The 18,623-nt window shown below is 43.3% G+C and overlaps 1 protein-coding gene across 1 annotated transcript in view; it reads right to left on the bottom strand.

The window, feature by feature from the left end:
- Positions 1-207: 207 nt before the first annotated feature.
- Ccdc180 (coiled-coil domain containing 180) overlaps positions 208-18,623 on the bottom strand; it is a 61,970-nt gene continuing 43,554 nt past the window's right edge. The window contains exons 30-37 of the mRNA XM_034635963.2: positions 15,536-15,602; positions 14,619-14,760; positions 6,496-6,656; positions 5,789-5,926; positions 5,144-5,255; positions 2,578-2,683; positions 1,355-1,490; positions 208-379 (exon numbers count right to left, since the gene is read on the bottom strand). Of these exons, the coding sequence (XP_034491854.2) occupies positions 248-379; positions 1,355-1,490; positions 2,578-2,683; positions 5,144-5,255; positions 5,789-5,926; positions 6,496-6,656; positions 14,619-14,760; positions 15,536-15,602 (994 nt within the window). The 3' untranslated portion in view covers positions 208-247. The remainder of the gene's footprint in view (positions 380-1,354; positions 1,491-2,577; positions 2,684-5,143; positions 5,256-5,788; positions 5,927-6,495; positions 6,657-14,618; positions 14,761-15,535; positions 15,603-18,623) is intronic.

Here is an 18,623-nt window from a genome sequence, read left to right as displayed (position 1 = left end):
CAAGACCTGGCCTGGGGGGCAGAATTTGGTGTTTTCCAGCAATACTGGCCGGGCAGGCCCCTGATACCTTATGCCCTGACTGCTGGGCCCTATCTTTGCAGAGCTCCTTTCAGGAGAAATGAACAGAAGTGCCAGGCATGCTTTTGGATGTTATTTCCTTCACAGTCTTAGGGTCTATTTTAAGTAACTGACTCCTGTAGCCACTGACCAGCACAGAATAAAGCTTTATTGGGGGTGGGGGAGGGTGTCAGGTGTAGAGGCTGTGGATGGTTTGCAGGGAGCACTTCCAGCTCTCCTTCCAGCGCTGGGCCTCCTCCACCTGGACATTGTGGTCATTCTGGATTTTTTTCAGCTCCGCCTCAAACAATGCTAAATATTTCTGGGGAAAAAGCAGCAGAAGTGGCCACATGAGAGAGGATTCTGCACTCCCAGCCCTGGGACAACACTGTCACCTGTGACAAGCAGCTCCTAAAGAGCTCCCATCAGATACGTCCAATTGTCTTCCTGGTTTTACAGATGAGAAGACTGAGGCTGGACTTGGCTGGTGTCACTCAGCTAGGAAGGGGCGGAACATGGACTAGGACACCTGTCTTTCTGGCTCTGGGCCCTTTACCCTACTAAACTCTGACCTGCAAGGGAGGCTCCCTGGAGCACAGGGATCCTGGCTTCCTCAGGAGGCTGAGCCCTTTGGGTCTCCAGCCCTCGCTGAACTCAGCAGGCACAGCTATTGCTCTGTCTGGGGCTTGCATGGCAGCCGGGCTCTGGGAGCAGCTTCTCATCAGGCCAGCCCCACAGGGGTCTAACAGGCACTGGGTTCAAATCCTGATTCTGCCACTCGGTGGCACAGAAGGGCAAGTGCTTTTAGGCATCAATGTCCTTGTTAGTGAGATGGGGACACTAACCCTCATGGGTTCCCAGGAGGATTCAGTGAGATGCCTCATGCCAAGAACAGAAGGTAGCCGTGGCTGTGAGTGCTGCTGCTACCATGCCCCACTGCAGATCCACGGTCTCGTCACCTCTGTGCCTGTCTGCCATGTTCCCTAGCTGATTCTACTGTCCCTCTGCAGTCTTTCTCACACCCATTGTGGGTGACATGTCCTGTGGTGGGGTCCCACAGCATCAGGGCTTACACCTCAGACCCCTGCTAGGACTGAGACTGGATATGACCCTCATGTCATGTGCCAAAGGATATTGATGGGTGTTGGGACCTGTGGCTCTGGCCTCGCTGACGTGTGTTGTTGACTCCACAGTCTAAATGTTGGGGTGTCCTGAGGTGGGAAGTTCCCTCCTTTCCAAGGCAGCCAAACTAAGCTGCCTCATGCTCCCTGGGACATAGCTACCCATCCCATCTCACCAGGTACACAGCATCTCGGGCTTCCACGGCTGCCAGATGGCCCAGGGTGGTCTTAGAGGTGGTTATAGAGGATGTTTTCCGATCAAGAATCTTGGTTTGGATGGTGACTTCGGTGGGTTTGATTCCTGGCCACTTCCTACAAACAAAAGTACTTGGTTTCACCATTCCAGCCTAGCCACCACCCCTGTTGCAAGAGTTCAACAACTATCATGGTTTTAAATATCTGAATTAAAAGAAAAAGAGAAGCCCCAACTGAGGATTTCACATTGTGCTTCTTTAAGTTCTCTGTTTCAGTTCTGCGTGGTCTTGGGTCCTGTGTGGGGAAGAAACGCTACATCTCCAGTGACTCCCCTTTCCTGGGCCTCAGATTCCTCCTCAGTATGCCAGCCAGGTGGCCATCTCCGGTTCCTGGCCCACTTATTATGCTGTAAAGGCCACTGCTGAGAACACAGCTCTTTGCTTTCACAGAGACATGTTCTCGGGGCAAAGGGGATAGGCACTTTAACAGCTCATGTCACAACATTCAGCTGGAGTGGTTCATGGTGCCAGCAGCAACCTGGGAATGTCCCTGCCCTTGGGGCAGGCCTCCCTCTGTGGGATACTTTAGTGGCTGTTGAACTCTCAGTATGTGTCATGGGCACTCATGGACAACCTCGTCATATTGTCGTTGGGGTGTCCAACTGGGGCCCAGGTCCGTAAGGTAGACTGGAATGGGCTGAGAGAAAAATTGAGAGAAAGAGAGAGAGAGAGAGAGAGAGAGAGAGGCTCAAGGCCCCATGTCTGGAAACATGTGTCTTATATGCTGAGCTCTGAGGCAGTCTCTTCCCTATATGAACCTGATTGAAGACCTCACCCCATTTGATCCCATTGGTTATTTTAGAATACCAAACCGGTGGTGGAAGTCATCATGGTAATGGGACACTCTAAACAGGGACATGATGACTCATCTCCCTGTCTTGTCTTCCAGGAGTATTTTTCTTGTACTCTGCCTCTGCCATTTTGGTGTCTTTGAACTCCTAGCAAACAGTCTAATTTTCTCTTCATGAAGCCACATGAGGTATACAGCCATGCTCATTTCACAGAGGAATGAGGTTCAGAACACAAGGCCTTTCCAAGGTTAGCAGGTCTGTCCAAGTTCCCAGCTGGTGCCCCTAATCACTCCGCTGCTCAGCTCCCAGCAGATTCAGCCATTTATGGTGCCACCTGCTGCCCTGGGCTCTCACCTGCTCCCTCGTTCAATCAGGGGCTTCTCACTCTCTTCCTCCAGGGACATCCTGGCCAGTTTCCTCCGGATGAGGATTGATGTTTTCTGCTTGCAGGGCTTGGTCCCTGGCAGGAAAGAGGTGGGTTACTAACCATTGGCTCTCCAACAGCATGAGACCAAGGGGTCTCCCCCCTCGATATTAGAGATAGTAGGGCTGGGGATTGAACCCAGGGCCTCATACATGCAAGGCAAGCATTTTACCACTGAGCTAAATCTCCAGCCCCTGGATGTGCATTCTTGACAGGGAGAGAAGGCTGTGTGTGTAGAGGTGGGGTGGGGACGTGGGCGGCGGAGAGAGAGTGTGCTGGCAGGTGGGCACCTCTTTAACCTGCACCTTCACCTGCCATGATAACAGGTCTATGCCTGGCCACCCAAGTCAAAACGCTTAGATAAGAGCAGGCAAGCACCTCCTGGGGGCCTGGTGCAGGGCTTTTGTCCAGCTCTGTGGTACTGTGCAAGGTGCCACTAGGGGGTCTGCTGCCAGCTCATCTGCCTGTTCTCCATGGGGCTTCAACCTCAGTGTCTCTGTGGGTCCTTGCCTTCCCCAGTGAGGCTCACCTTTGATATTGAAAAGTGGCCTGCACCTCAAAAATGCTGTGTATATTTTGACCCAGAAAATGTAAGCCAAGCGTCTGTCACTCCATCAGAGTCCTGACACTGTACAGGAGTTTTCTTTAGAATAATTGCAGCAATAAAAAATTGTAGGTTCAACAGCAGCAGATGAATTAGTCCATGATGATGCTTAGTAAATCACAGTGTGCAGCAACCCAACATGTGAAGCAGAAAAGCAGGGATTTCCTGGCCAAGGTCCACCTGAAGGGACTCCGTCAGGACATCTCATAGGCCCTCTACCCATCCCCACCCCGATGGAGGAGGGGCCTGGAAGAGTGGACAGCAAGGGCAAAGGGCCCTGATTTCTGAGTGGAAGGAACGGGTTCTTCACTTGCTTCTTAATTTTTATGGAATTTCTAACTTTACTGTAGAGAACACTTATTGTCTCTGTAATAATTTTTAAAAATAGAAAGTTGGGTGAGGTGGTGCAAAGCCTATAATCCCAGTGGTTTTTAAGGCTGAGGCAGGAAGATCGCAAGTTCAAAGCCAGCCTCAGAAACTTAGTGAGGCCCTGAGCAACTCAGTGAGACCCTGTCTCTAAATAAAATACAGAATAGGGCTGGGGATGTGCCTCAGTGGTCGAGGGCCCCTGGTACCTAAATAAATAAATAAATAGAAAAAGAATAGATTTAAAGTATAACTATCAACAAATGGATAACTTTTGAGTACATGATTGTAATCTTATCATTATAAAAGTAATATGTACATTACAAAAAGTTTAAACGTCCTCACCTAGCCGTGGGGACAGAGATATTAGGAGCCTCCCACTGCCCCACCCTGCAGAGCCTCAGCAGCAGTTCTGTGCCCAGCTCCCAGACTCTGTCTCTCTGACTCTCTGTGTCTCTCTTACACAGATTTATTTAAACACCTGAGAGTATGCATGTTGATATCATGTATGTTTTTCAAACATGGACTCATACACATATCCTGGTCCCTCATTTTCTCCCAGAAAGGTCCTCCTGTGGGCCCTGTGGCGTTAGCAAGTGCAGACCTACTACCCCACTGTCACAGCCTCACAGAGTGCGTCACCCACCTCCAATCCCCTATGTATGGACACTAGTGCTGTTTCCAATTGTTTTGCCGTCTGAAGAGCGCTGTGATGAATGTTCTTGAATGTGTGTCTTAGGACAAGTGTGCAAATATTTTTGTCAGGAAAATTCCTAGAATTGGAACGCTAGGTCAAAGGCATGCACATGCAAGATTTGACGGGAAGCGTCAAGAGTTCTTTAAGAGATCAGTTATCAAGGAATGCTCCTACTAAGGGTCCTTTTGGTGCCTCTGCTTCCGACCACCCTCCCTGGGCTGGCTAAGCCTCTGGCAGCCTGTTGGTGAGAAACCTATCTCAGTAATGTCCATGTTTGCATTCTTCATCATCAGCTAGGTGGCACGCCTTTTACTGTCACTGGTCATAGGAAATGCTTCTCTTTGGAAATGCGTGTGTTTGTTTCTTGGCTTCTTTAAAAAATGTGACCTGTGAGAGTTCTTTGTACCACGTGGGTAGTTACCCATTCCCTGACTCATAGGTTGTGAGGACTAGTTTTCCAGTTTGAGGTTTATCTTTCCCTATTTGACACTTTTCTGTTTTTGTTTTGGCATGAGAGAAGGGCCAGCTGCTTTCTTCATGGCTTCTGGTTCTCATACTGTGCTTAGAAAAGGTGTCCCTAACCCCCAAAGTATGAAAATACTCCCTGTTAGGGTTTCATTTTTAACATATATTCTTTGATGCATCTGGCATTTGGCCTTTTTAGTCAAAAGTTTATTTTTAATGAAGACAAATGAACACACAAAATCAAACCATTCCCTCGATGGAGAAAATTTTCACCTTGGTGGAGCTGGGAAGGCAGCTTCCCCAGTGCCCATCAGCCTAGCCCTCCCCCTCCCCAGGGCTGAGATGCAAGGTTGGTGCCCCTTACTTGCAACCTGGATGTCATCGATGGTGATCAGTTCATCCAGCTGCAGCAGGAACTTCTCGGTGAAGGAGGCCAAGCTCATTATGAAAAAGTGGCCACAACTCCTGGTGACTTCCTGGAGGAAACATGGTGAGCGCAGAGCTGCAGGGAGAAGAACTTCCCTCCAAGGCAGCTGAGGAAGGGCTGGCTGGCTCAGCAGGAGGACCTAGGGAGCCTTGGGGATCCTGCTGCTGAGCCAAGCCTAAAGCCACTATGCCCACTGTGTCTGAGTTAACTGGTGTCTGAGCAAGAAGGCTTCCCTCAAGAGGTGCTTGGGCTTGAAGATAAGAAATGATTCAGAAATGACTGAGACACATGTAGACAATTCACTGAAGAAGAAATAAAACTAGACATGGATCATGAATCATGAAAAAAAAAAGTACTATTACTAATTTTATAAATAATTAATTCAGAAACCAAAGAAATGCAAAGTGAAACACCCAGTAATGACATTTCACCTCCAAAACCCATCCACTTTCATGCCTGCTCTGGCCAGGTGCCAACTAAGGGCCTTGCTCTGCACCGGCTGTTGCTGACTATTGGCACCATCTTTCTGGAGGGTGGTGTGGCCCTCAGCACCTGGACTGGAGAGTCAAGGGCACCACTGACCTCAAGATTATCCTTGTGCTTCTTGATCACATGGTCCAGCTCTTCCTGTCTTTTTTCTTCTAGTATGTGTAGAGACTCCATTATTTGGTAATGTGCAGGGTGTCCAATATTTGGATTGAGCTTCTGGGCATTCCTATCCTTTGATCAAACAATTCAGAATTCATCAGGGCTTTTGACCCAGACTTGAAGTCAGGACCAAGAAGTCACTGGCCTATGTCTTCTGTCAATTAAGGCCATAGGAAGACAAATGTGGACTATGATCTGGGTGTATGAGGGGCCATGGGTGGGCAGAGGAACCAGTCAGAGAGGACAAGATGGGAGCATGAATGAAGCCATGAAGAGTGGGTGAGTTGAGCATCCCCCCAGCAGAGTCAAGGCTTTAGTCCAATACAGTCAGCACCAATCCTGTCCCATGGCTCCAAGGACAGTGTGGAGAGTCATTGTTGATCTTAAAGACCATGGTTCCACCAAGCCCAGCAGACCCTCCCCTTTACTCCAACACAGAATTTACCGAACACCTTCCATGAAGAAGTTGTTGACTCAATTCTTATTTTTTCAATGCCTCCTGCCCCTCAGCCCCCATCCAATAATCCCAAACCTAGCTCACCTCCTTTCCTTGGGCTTGACCCTGCCCGTGACCCACCTCCATTTTGAACTCCCAGCATTCCTGATTCTGGAGCAGGACTGGTTGGTCCTAGGATCCTTACCTTCCTTTTGTCTAACTGCTCTTTCTGCTCCTCAAATTGTTTCTGGATCTTTTCCACAGAGGTGCAAAACTTTTTCCAGTGCTGCTCCTTGAAGTCCTCTGTCACCAGCCAACACACCTGGGGCAGCAGCTCCTCAAATCTCCTCATCTGGCCTCGTAATTCTGCAGGAATTGTGAATAGAGGGTCAGGGGAGGGGACACCATAGAACCAAGTGGCTGAGGTGATCTTTTTCAAAAAAGGCCCACAGCAGTTTCCCAAAGGGAAAACCTTGGTATCCAATGTGGTCCTGCAGTCAAGGTAATACAGAAAATACTAGTAAGACAAGTTCAAAGGACTCTCCACTATATTCCTTGGACTTCTCAACCCATTTAAAATGCATTGTCTTTCACCCATCTGGCAAATTCTCATCCATCATCTCTTCAAATGTCTCCTTGACCCCAGGCTCCTCCCTCTCTTTCTATACCTCCAAACAGCCTATGTCAGACCTCCTCTGTCATTCACATCTCTTCACCCCTTCCCTTTTTCTCATCTCTTTGTCTTTCTGTGTAGCATTCTGGGCATTTTCTTTGGTTCTACCTTCCAGTCACCAATTTCACTTTCAGCTCTACGTAACGTGGCGGCAAAATCATTTATAAGTATAAAATTTCAACTTGAAATTTTTCCTTTTTAAAAGTTCTATTTGATTCACTTTTATATTTACTCAGTTTAATAGTCTCTTGCTCCTTGCTCATGTTTACAATTCCCTCTTTTACTTAACTTTAATAACTGCATTATTTTATATCCTGTGTTTGATATGTACAATAACTTAAGTCTCTGCTGGCCTCCTGTGTTTCCTGCTCAAGGACCCTGTGTTTGTGTGGGTTTTGTTATTGTTGTTTGTTCATCATGGTGAGCTCTTATTCTGGGAATTTTAGTTGTGGGAATCCTGAGGCCTGAGTTGAAGGTGGGTTTTCTAGAGAGGATTTGAGGGGTCTCAACCAAGCAAATTCTAGATATAACCAACCAACTCATGATCATTCTAAGCTCATTTTTTTTTTTTTTTTTTGGTACCAGGGATTGAACTCAGGGGCACTCGACCACTGAGCAACATTCCCAGCCCTATTTTTGTATTTTATTTAGAGACAGGGTCTCACTGATTTGCTCAGGGCCTCACTAAGTTGCTGAGCCTGGCTTTGAACTTGCGATCCTCCTATCTCAGCCTCCGGAGCCGCTGGGATTTATAGATGTGTGCCACTGCACCCAGATTAAGCTCAATTTGATTCTAAGATAAAGTTAAGATCCTTTGAATGATCCACAAAGACAATATTGAATTCATGTTTAAATAAGCACAAATACAGGTTTAGAAGCCATATAAGGACTGGCACAGTTCTGGATTTCCTCAGGTGGTTTTTTGGTTTTGGTTTTCCTTTTTCTTCACCAGTACCAAGGAGTTTTTTAAATTTTTTTTTGTAATTGTAGATGGACAGAATGCCTTTATTTAATTTATTTATTATTATGTGCTGCTGAGGATCAAACCCACTGCCTCACACATGCTAGGAAGCACTCTGCTGCTGAGCTACAGACCCAACCCCAGTACCAAGGATTTTGATAATGCAATCTCTTTCTAGTTGCTAGAAGAAGGGATTGGTTTGTCTCATTCACTGTATTCTGCAGGTGGAGCCCTGTGCAGTTCCAGTTTTACATGGTACTTTCCTCCTTGGGTAGTCTGTGGATTTGTTTCCTGTTCCTAATGCCCTGGAGGTCATGAAAATGCTCAAGTTTTCCTGGGAGTCATCAAATGCTTTAAGGCAGTGAGCAGAATTACTGTCAATTTATCAAGCAGAGTTCTTATTTCCATTCAATTTTTGGCTTTTGTGTTTCTTACTTTACAACTAGCTCATTTGTGTGTGTCTTACTTTACATTTGTGCATTTGTCCCCCAAATATTTTATCTAGCATTTGACACATTTTCAGTGAGAGAACGTGTAGGATGGGATCTTGAAGAGTTCACTTGGGGAAAGTCTGAGTGGAGAAACAAAATACTGTCTTAGTTTTCAATTCCAGTGATTCTACAACCACAGTGATGAGGGCTCCCATAGATCACTCCCTATACATGGTAAATCCATGCAAGGGATTAATCCTCAAAAAGTTCTTTCACAGTGGGTGCTGTTACTATCTCCAGCTTACAGATAAGGGAACTGAAGCTAAGAGAAGTGAGATCACTTGGCCAAAGTAGCACAGCTAGGAGATGGCAGTGCTGGGTCTCAGTTATCCTCTCTTCCTACCCAGTGTGCCTCTGGAATGACACAGCAAAGCAAAACAAATGTGGTAATCTGTACAGTGAAATATCATTAAAAGTGACAAAGGGAAGTATTGATACAATTTACAACATGCGTGAACCTTGGAAATACCACAAAAACTGAAAGAAGCCAGTCACAAAGAAGCTCATGTGGGCCCATTTACATGAAAGTACAGGAAGAGGAACTCCATAGAGATAGAAAATGAACCAGGCGTGGTAGCACATACCTGTAATCCCAGTGATTTAGGAGATTGAGGGTGGAGGATTGCAAGTTCAAGGCCAGTCTCAGCAATTTAATGAAGACCTAAACAACTTAGTAAGACCCTATCTCCAAATAAAAAATAAAAATGGCTGGGGATATAGCTCAGTGGTAAAGCACCTCTGGGTTCAATACCCAGCACACCAAATAGGTAAATAAAGAAAGCAAAGGGAAAAAAAGAAAGTGAATTGTTGATGGCTTAGGGACTCAAGAGGGGATGGGCTGATAAGGGCTCTGAGATAGTGGTGGTGACAATTGCCAACTCTGTAAGTAAACCAAACACCATTGAATCATACACTTCATGGATGAATTGTACTGGTAAGGAAATATACCCTAAAGCTGTCAAAAATGAGGGCAGAAGGGAGGAGAATCAAGATGGTGGATTAGAGGAAGGCTGAATTCCTAGTTGTTTCATGGCTTAGGATTCAAGCAGCAGGAGTCTTCTTTCTCAGCAAGGTGGGTATAAAAGGGATTTCTCTAAAATTCAATATTGGACAGTCAGGATATCTTAGAGACTCAGATATTTGTGTATTAAAGAAGAAAGGCAGGGCTGGGGATGTGGCTCAAGCGGTAGTACGCTCGCCTGGCATGCGTGCGGCCCGGGTTCGATCCTCAGCACCACATACAAACAAAGATGTTGTGTCCAGCGAAAACTAAAAAAAATAAATAAATATTAAAATTCTCTCTCACTCTCTCTTAAAAAAAAAAAAAAAAAAAGAAGAAGAAGAAAGGCAACTTTGGAGCCCCACTGGTTGAGACAGGCAACAGTAGCAGCACTGGTTCACTGTGAGAAATAGAAAGTCTGGTGGTCCATTTTCAAAATATGGTTTTTAGCTTTAAATGTAAAATTGAGATGTAAGAAAAGCAGCAGTAGGGGAGAACAGAATGGAAAGTTACAAGCAGTTAATGCCAGAGTGTGAAAAATGCACAGTCCCTTGACAAACAGGAAGTGAGAGGGAAGGGGCCAGCCTGTTCAACAGAGATAAACTGCAGTATGTGCCACGATGCACTCACTCCCCCAAAGGGCCTTCCCTTCTCAGGAGAACAAAGGGAGATGGGGACAACTAAAGGTATGTTTCTTTAAATAACCCAATAAGAGACGATAAGACCTAGGTGACTAAATAGGAGACCATAAAACCTAGGAAAGACTCCCATAGTACTCAGACAATGAGGGATGAGGGACAGGCGGAGGAAGGGACACTGTACTAGGGTATAAAATGTGATTGTAACTGCTCTGAGTGTGCCTACTCACCCAGACACTAATCTTGCAAGATTGTCAGTAAAAAGCCTCACTACTGCAATATCTCATGTGTCTTAGTCCATTCTTTGGGTTTGGTCAGGTGACCTTATTTCTTACATTCACCATAGAGGGAGGGAGAACATGGAGAGAAATACAACAGAAATATTTTGGTATGGAAAAACTTGAGACCAAAAAGCAACCTGAACTTATGATCCAGAAGCTGCACTGTGAACTGGTATGGCAAAAGTGCCCTGTGTTTCTCAACCGGCCATGGAGAGCTGAGGTGGAGCCATCTTGAGGTGGCCATACTGCAGGTCATAGCAAATACTGCTACACTGTCCCAGCAAGTGCCTACCATGTGGCAAGTACCTACCATGTACCTAGCAGAACATGAGGGAAACAGGCACAGAGAAGACTGTACCCAGGAGGATTCAAGATGGAAAAACAAATGAGAGCCCAAACATCAGTGAAACTAATTACATAAAAAGAGAAACTACTCAAATTGAAGCCTCAGATGGACCCCAGTATAAAAATACTGGGTAATTTCAACACACCTCTCTCACCATTAGATATATCATCCAGACATAAACTCAGTAAGACTCTTTGGACCTGAAAAATATTATAAATTAAGTGGGTTTAACAGACATCTATAGAATATTTCATCCAACAACAGCTGAATACACTTTCTTAGTAGCTCATGGAAACTTCTCCAAAATAAACCATATTTTAGGCCACAAAACAACTCTTAACAAATACAAAAAATTGATATAATTCCTTGCATCTTATCAAATCGCAATGGAATAAAATTAGAAACCAACAACAAAATCCTATAGAAACTTTATAAATGCATGAGAATTTATAAAGAAAAAATCTCCCTTGATTTTTTTCTACTGAACATACTAAAGAATGTTCAGTAGAAAAAAATTAAGGGAGAAACTAAAAATGCTTATATTCAAATGAGAATATATGATATGATACAACATACCAGAACTTCTGGGACACTATGAAAGCAGTTCTAAGAGGAAAGTTTATAGCTATTAGTGCCCACATGAGAAAATCAGAAAGATCCCAAATAAATAACCCAATGATGCATCTTGAGACCCTTGAAAAAAGAAGAAACCAATTCCAAAACCAGCATAAAGAAGGAAATAATTAAGATCAGAGTCAAATTCAATGAAATGGAGAATTAAGAAATATAAAGGATCAATGAAGAGTTGGTTCTTTGAAAACATAAACAAGATTGATAAGCTCCTAGCCAAACCAACTAAAAGAAAGAGAGAAGACCTAAATTAATAAAATTACAGATGAAAAAGGAGAAGTCACAATAGACATCACAGAAATCCACAGATCATGAGAGACTATTTTGAAAACTTATACTCCAAAAATTGTATGCCTTCCAACAAAGAAAAGCTCAGGACCAGATGAATCTCAGGTCAATTCTACCAGCCCTTTAAAGAACAAATGCGAATGCTCCCCAAATTATTCCATGAAATAGAAAGGAATGGAACACTACCAAATTCATTCTATGAAGTCAATATCACATATCAAAACCAGACAAGGATACATCAGGGAAAGAAAACTATAGACCAATATCCCTAATGAGTTTACATACAAAAATATTTAATAAAATATCAGCAAATTGTGTTAAACAACATATTCAGAAGATTGTATATCAAGATCAAATTGGCTTTATTCCAGAGATGCAAGGATGGTTTAACATACACAGATCAATAAATGTAATTCATCACATAAATAGAATTAAGGGCAAAAATCATTTAGTCATATCAATAGATGTAGAGAAGGCATTTGACAAAATTAAACACCCATTCATGATAAAAAAACACTGAAGAAACTAGGGATAAAAGAAACCTATTTCAACATCATAAAGGCTATATATAAAAAACCCAAAGCCAAGCTCATAGTAAATGGGGAAAATCTGAAAGCATTTCCTGTAAAATCTAGAACAAGACAAGGATGTTCATTCTCACCACTCCTATTTAATATAGTGCTAGAAATTTTAGCTAGAGCAATTACGCAAGGAAAGGAAATAAAAACGATAAAATCAGGAAAGGAAGAAGTCAAGTTACCACTGTTTGCAGATGATATGATCCTTTACTTAGAAGATCCAGAAAAATTCCACCAAAAAATTGCTAGAACTAATAAACAGATTTGGCAGAGTAGAAGGATACAAAATCAACATAAAAAAATCAATAGCTTTCCTACCAACAACAACAAAAAAATCTGCTGAGGAAGAAATGAGGAAAATAGTTTCATTCACAATAACCTAAAAAAACCAACCAAACAAACAACTACAAAAAAAGAAAGAACTAGAAATAAATCTAACCAAGGAGGTAAAAGATCTCTGCAATGAAAACTATAGAACATTGAAAAAAGAAATTGAAGAAGACTTCAGAATATAGAAAGACTTCCCATGTTCATGGAGAGGCAGAATTAATATTGTGAAAATGACCATGCTATCAAAGCAATATATAGATTCAATGTAATCACCATCAAAATACCAATGACATTCTTCACAGAACTAGAAAGAACAATCCTAAAATTGTTCATTTGGAAGAATAAAACACCTAAAATAGTCAAAGCAATTCTAAGCCAAAAATGCAATGCTGGGGGCATCACAATCCCTGACTTCAAATTATACTACAGTGCTATAAGCACAAAAACTGCATGGTACTGGCATAAAATTGGACACAAAGACCAATGGTAGAATAGAAGACACAGAGACAAACTTACACACTAACAGTCATGTGATCCTTGACAAAGGTGACCTAACCACACTTTGGAGAAAAAAACAACCTTTTAAACAAATGATGCTGGGAAAACTAGTTAACCATATGTAGAGAATGAAACTAGACCCTTATCTCTTACCCTGCATGAAAATCAATTCAAAATGGACCAAAGACCTAGGAATTAGACCCCAAACTATGCAATTCCTAGAAGAAAACATAGGGTCAACATTCCAGCATATAGACACAGGCAAGGACTTCCTCAGTAGGACACCTAAAACTCAGGAAATAATTCCAAGAGCTAGTAAATGGGATGGCATCTAATTAAAAAGTTTCTGCACAGCAAAGGAAACAAAAAAATAAAGAGATAAATTATAGAATGGGAGAAAATCTTTGCTAACTACTCTTCTGATATTTATATCTAGAATTTGTAAAAAAAACTCAAAAAACCTTAACATCCAAACCCAACAACTAATTAATAAATGGGCAAATAAATCAGACACTTCTCAAACAAAACAAAACAAAACAACATACAAATGGCCAATACACACGTGAAAAAATGTTCAACATCATTAACAATTAGAGAAATGCAAATCGAAACTACCCTGAGAGTTCATCTCATGCCACTCAGAATGACAGTCATAAAGAATACAAATAATAATACATCTTAGACAAAATATGGAGAAAAAGGAACACTTTTACACTGTTGATGGAATTGTAAATTAGTACAACCGTTATGGAAATCAGTATGGAGGTGCCTCAAAAGACTAGGCATGAAACCACCCTATGACCTGCTACACCATTCCTTGATATTTATCCTAAAGAATTAAAGTCATCTTACTACAGTGATATACGCATACCCATGTTTATAGCAGCACATCTCAAAATAGCCAAACTAGGGAACCAGTAGAGGTGTCTTTCAGCACATGAATGAATAAAGAAAATGTGGTATAGATACATATGAAATTTTATTCAGACATAAAGAAAAAGGAAATTATGTCATTTGCAAGAAAATGAATGGAACTAAAGACCTTAGGTTAAGCAAAATGATCCAAACTTGAAAGGTCAGGGTTGTATGTTTTCTCTCATGTGTGAAAGCTAGAGAGGAAAAAAGGGGAAGAAAGGTCGGGGGTGGTGCAGGGATCTTATAGAAATCAAAGGGAAATCAGTACAGGAAAGGTACCCTGGGGTGGGAGAAGGGAGGGAGGGAGGAAATGTTGAGGGGCCATATTGGTCAAATTATATTATTAATTGTAACAACGAATCACATTAATATGTACAACTGTAATGCACCAATAAAAAATGTAGAAAGAGAAAAAAAAATGTGGAAGGAACAAAGTATTTTTTAGTGGTTAAAAAAAATTTCCATGCTTCTATAGAAAAACGATTCTTTTTTTTTTTTTTTTTTTTTTTAGTGTTGTTTTACCCCAGTTAAATCTGATCATTGTTTCCACCTAATTCTAAGAGGCTGGCCTCCACAGGAGGCTCCTCTTCTGCCTGGTGACCTCCAAGTGAGAGGGGCCAGGGCCAAGGACCAGCCCCCAACCCCAGTATGTTGGTGTCATACCCACGTCCAGCCTGCCCACCCTTCGCCCACACGCACCCATGAGGCAGGAGTTGTGGTACTCATTCGTCTGGCTCTGGTACTCCAGGATCTTCCTGCCAATGCTGTCGGCACACTGGTCGAAGGTTTCATACATGCAGTCAGGCCTGGTGACTGGGTGCCTCTCTTTGCGGTAATATTCCTGCCAGAGAAAGGTGACCATGCGTGGGCGAGGACCCTCCCTGTGGGACTCTGGTCCTGGCTCTTCCATCAGTCAGCCCACCCTCATCTCCACATCTCCTAGTTGTGCTTTCCCTCTGCCACCGTCACTTCCTCTGTATCCCAAAGTGTGACTTGAGGTCATAACTGTCCCTCATTACTTCCTGAGTAAATGGCAAAATCCTGTTTGTCATTCAAGACCCAAATCAATGGAGTCTCAAGTTGTGACTGAGTTGGGAACTTACTAGAAGCACCCAGCTGGGTCCTGACTGTGGGCCACAGAGAGGGATGAGCCAGAGGCCCTGCCCTTTACCACTCCCTGCCCCGTGGGGGACAGCCAAGATAAAACACAAGCACACCGTGTGGGTTTATGGGAGCAGGGGCCAGCTCCTAGTGCTTCCCTGGCTCCCTGTGCCCGGCCATGTCCATTGGACTCCTGCTAGGTGCTAGGCACCTAAGGGACAGAGGCGGGGCATGTTTCTCTTGGCATACCCAGTGCCTGACGTGCAGGTGGTGTCTAAGAAATGTTTGGTGACTAATTAAGTAAATAAATGCCAAATAAATGAAATTTGTCTTCCAGAAAATGGGCCTGGGTGGGGGTCAGACACAGGAGGTTACAGAAGCTGGGGAGGTTAAGAGGAGGGTGAAATCCTCTTGTCATTTCCCCTGAGTTCCTGTGATCAGCAGACTGCAAAAGGCAAAGGCAGCTGGGGACACGCTTCCTGGATGGGCACCAGCTAGTGAGCAGTGGCCCTCACCTCCACAACGGTCAGCAGATAGTGGTTGCTCTCCCAGAGAAGGGTCAGGATGATCCCTTTAAAATGCCTGCAACACACAGAGGCAGACCCCTGAGGTTCCTTGTCTAAAGATACCAACATGGACGAACCAAATCAGCATAGCATTTGGAGTGCTCTGTTTGGGCCCTGGGCCTCCTTGCAATTAATTCATCACTACTGCCCTGGGAACTTCTCCTCCTGATTCCTCTCCAAAAACACCTGCATGATTCTTCTTGGTCCTATTTGTTCCTGTTCTTTCTCAGATCCCAGCTCAGTGCCAGTTCCTAACCCTAGTGCTAATACTTTCAGAGAGTGCTTCAGTTCTGTAGGTGGATTCAGGATTGATTTGTTTGGCTGGCTGATTGAATTCCATCTCTCCCAGCAGACTGGGAATTCTACTAGGCATTTAAAATACTAATTGAGAGGTTATTAGGCAGAAAAAGCTCAGTATCTGGGGTTCCTACATTAGCAAGCCACAACCCAACTCAGTAAGAAGAGTCATACATAGTCTAGAAAAATGAAATCTAAGTTTAACCAGTCAGAAATAGCCAACTCATTTCTGGTGGGGGAATGATCCAGTTTAGCTAATCAAATATTTTCTTTGCCTTGCTTCTTTCTGTGACCCTCCTGTAAAAGCTTTCCCCTGCCACCCACCTTGGTGGAGCCCTGAACCACTTGGCAGTCTGATGCTGCCCGATTTGTGCATCGCTGTCTGTTCAAATAAACCGGTTAATATTTTAATGTGTCTGTGTTTATCTTTTGATAGAGAACATGGACTGTGGTTGTCTGTCTCTGTTGATCATGGAATCCCAGTGCAAGGGCAGTGCCTGCACCTGTCAGGGCCTCAGTGTTGCTTGAAAGAAGAAAGAATGATGACTTACAGATAGTAATCAAATGACCAGGACTTCCTGTAGGACCAAACGTTGACCTGCTCTCTAGTCACTAGGCCCACATGTATACACCAGGGCTTTATAAGCAAATTTTCACAGACCCAATGGATGTTCTTGCCCAGTTAGGTCAAGGGTTGTGAAAGTAAGTGAGATAAAGGATGGATGCACTAGAATTACGTACACGTAACTGCAGGTCACTAATGTTTCTCGATCTGTATAAAGTGTCACAGTAACATGTATGAATATATCACTGCCAATTTCTAGAATATAAGCATATAGGTAATTTGATCTTTCATTTTAAAATCCACTCATTATACTTAAAGAAAATTAGAAATATATCGAAAAACAAGGGGAAAATCCATCCCAACATTTTAGTGAATTTCCTTCGGCTGATTTTATTTAAAATCAGTCCTAATTGGGTTTATGAGTGTTTCAAATTCTGTTCTGTTCACTTATTGAACAGTAAGTGTCCCCATTCTGTGAAATCACCTTAAGTGGCTGTGGAACACCACCAAGTATATATGCATCACAGTTTGCAATCCTCTAATTTTGAAATTTTAGGTCCGCCCCCTTTTTCAATTGGCATAAAAAAATGCTGCATGGGGGCTGGGTTGAGGCTCAGTGGTAGAGTAGTTGCCTAGTATGTGCGAGGCACTGGGTTCGATTCTCAGCACCACAAATAAATAAACAAAATAAAGTCCATTGACAACTAAAAAAAATGCTGCATGAGATATCTTCAGGCAAGAAGTTTCTCCTCATGGTGGAATGATTTCCTTGGGAGAAAGGCCTGAAGATTTGTATAAAGGCATGACTTAATGGCTTCCATTAGACTTTGCCAAATTGATTTCTAGAAAGATACTGTGCCGTTGACTCCCTACCCTCAGTGCAAAGGAAGAACCACTCTACCCCCTGGCAGCTTCCACAAAAATCCATCTGTGTATTGGCAACTCTAGTTGATGTGTGGGGAAGTGTGGGGCGGACTTGCTTCCCTTTCATTGCTTAGCATCCCAGTGAGGCTGTATTTCTTCACATTTGTTCCTAGTTGTTTCTTCTTTTGGGCTGGGTCTCTTCAAATCTACCCTCATCCCTACTGAATTCTCTCTCTCTCTCTTTCTTTGGTACTTAAAATTGAATCCTGGGGTGCTCTACATTCCCAGCGCTTTTTACTATTTTTTTTTTTTTTTTTTTTTGAGATAGGGTCTCACTAAGATGCTGAGGCTGGCCTGGAACTTGTAATCCTCTTGCCTCAGCCTCCTGAGTCACTGGGATTACAGGCATGTGCCAATATGCCTAGCTCATATTGAGTTCCGGAGGTTTCCTTAGCAATTTACTTGGGGGTAGGGGAAGAGGGTGATGTATTTATTTGCTTTTCTTTTTCCTTTTGCAAATTTCCCATATTTTGAGATTTTTATTAGTGCTTCTCAGGGTGCCAACCTGTGTTTCTGAAGGGAACCCTGCCTGGGACCCATGGGAACTCACTAGCTCTTATCCACAGCTCTAAGAGGAGGGTTCTCTTCTACCTACTTTGCAAATGGAAAGACTGAAGCTGTGGAGAAGTCACTTAACCAGGGTCCTAATGTGGGGATACAAACAGGATTAGTCTGATTCTATTTTATGAACAACTGACTATTGTACTAGGACAGGGAAATCTCTCCTTTTTTAGAGACTTAATGAATACTCATTTTTTTCTATTTGACCTATGATTTTTTAAAATCTGTGGTGTCTTTATATTATGGAATACTATTGGGTCATACATGTACTATGTATGGTACATGTGACAACTTGGAAGGGTCTTGCTGAGGTTTGAATGTATTTCCCAAAGTTCATATGCTAGAAACCTAATCCTCAGTGCAATGGTACTGAGAAGTGGGACCATCAAGAGATAGTAGGTCATAAGGGCTCTGCCCTCTGGAATAGATTAATGGTGGCATTGTGGGAGTGGGCTACTTATCATAGGAATGGGTTCCTGAGAATAGAATGATTTCAGTCCCCTTCCTCTCCTCTCTCAATCCTGCTCCCTATACTCTCTTGCCCTTCCACCTCCTGCCATGGAATGATGCAGTGAGAAGGCCCTCACCAGATCAGGCTCAACCTTGGACTTCCCAACCTCCAGAACTGTAAGAAACAAACCTCTGTTCTTGATAAATTATCCAGTCTCAGGTATTCGGTTAGAGCAAATC

Source organism: Marmota flaviventris, chromosome 13 (genome assembly GCF_047511675.1).
Source record: "Marmota flaviventris isolate mMarFla1 chromosome 13, mMarFla1.hap1, whole genome shotgun sequence".
NCBI lineage: Eukaryota > Metazoa > Chordata > Mammalia > Rodentia > Sciuridae > Marmota > Marmota flaviventris.
Note: the sequence above shows the minus strand (reverse complement) of the source record. Positions and strands in the feature narration are given on the sequence as shown.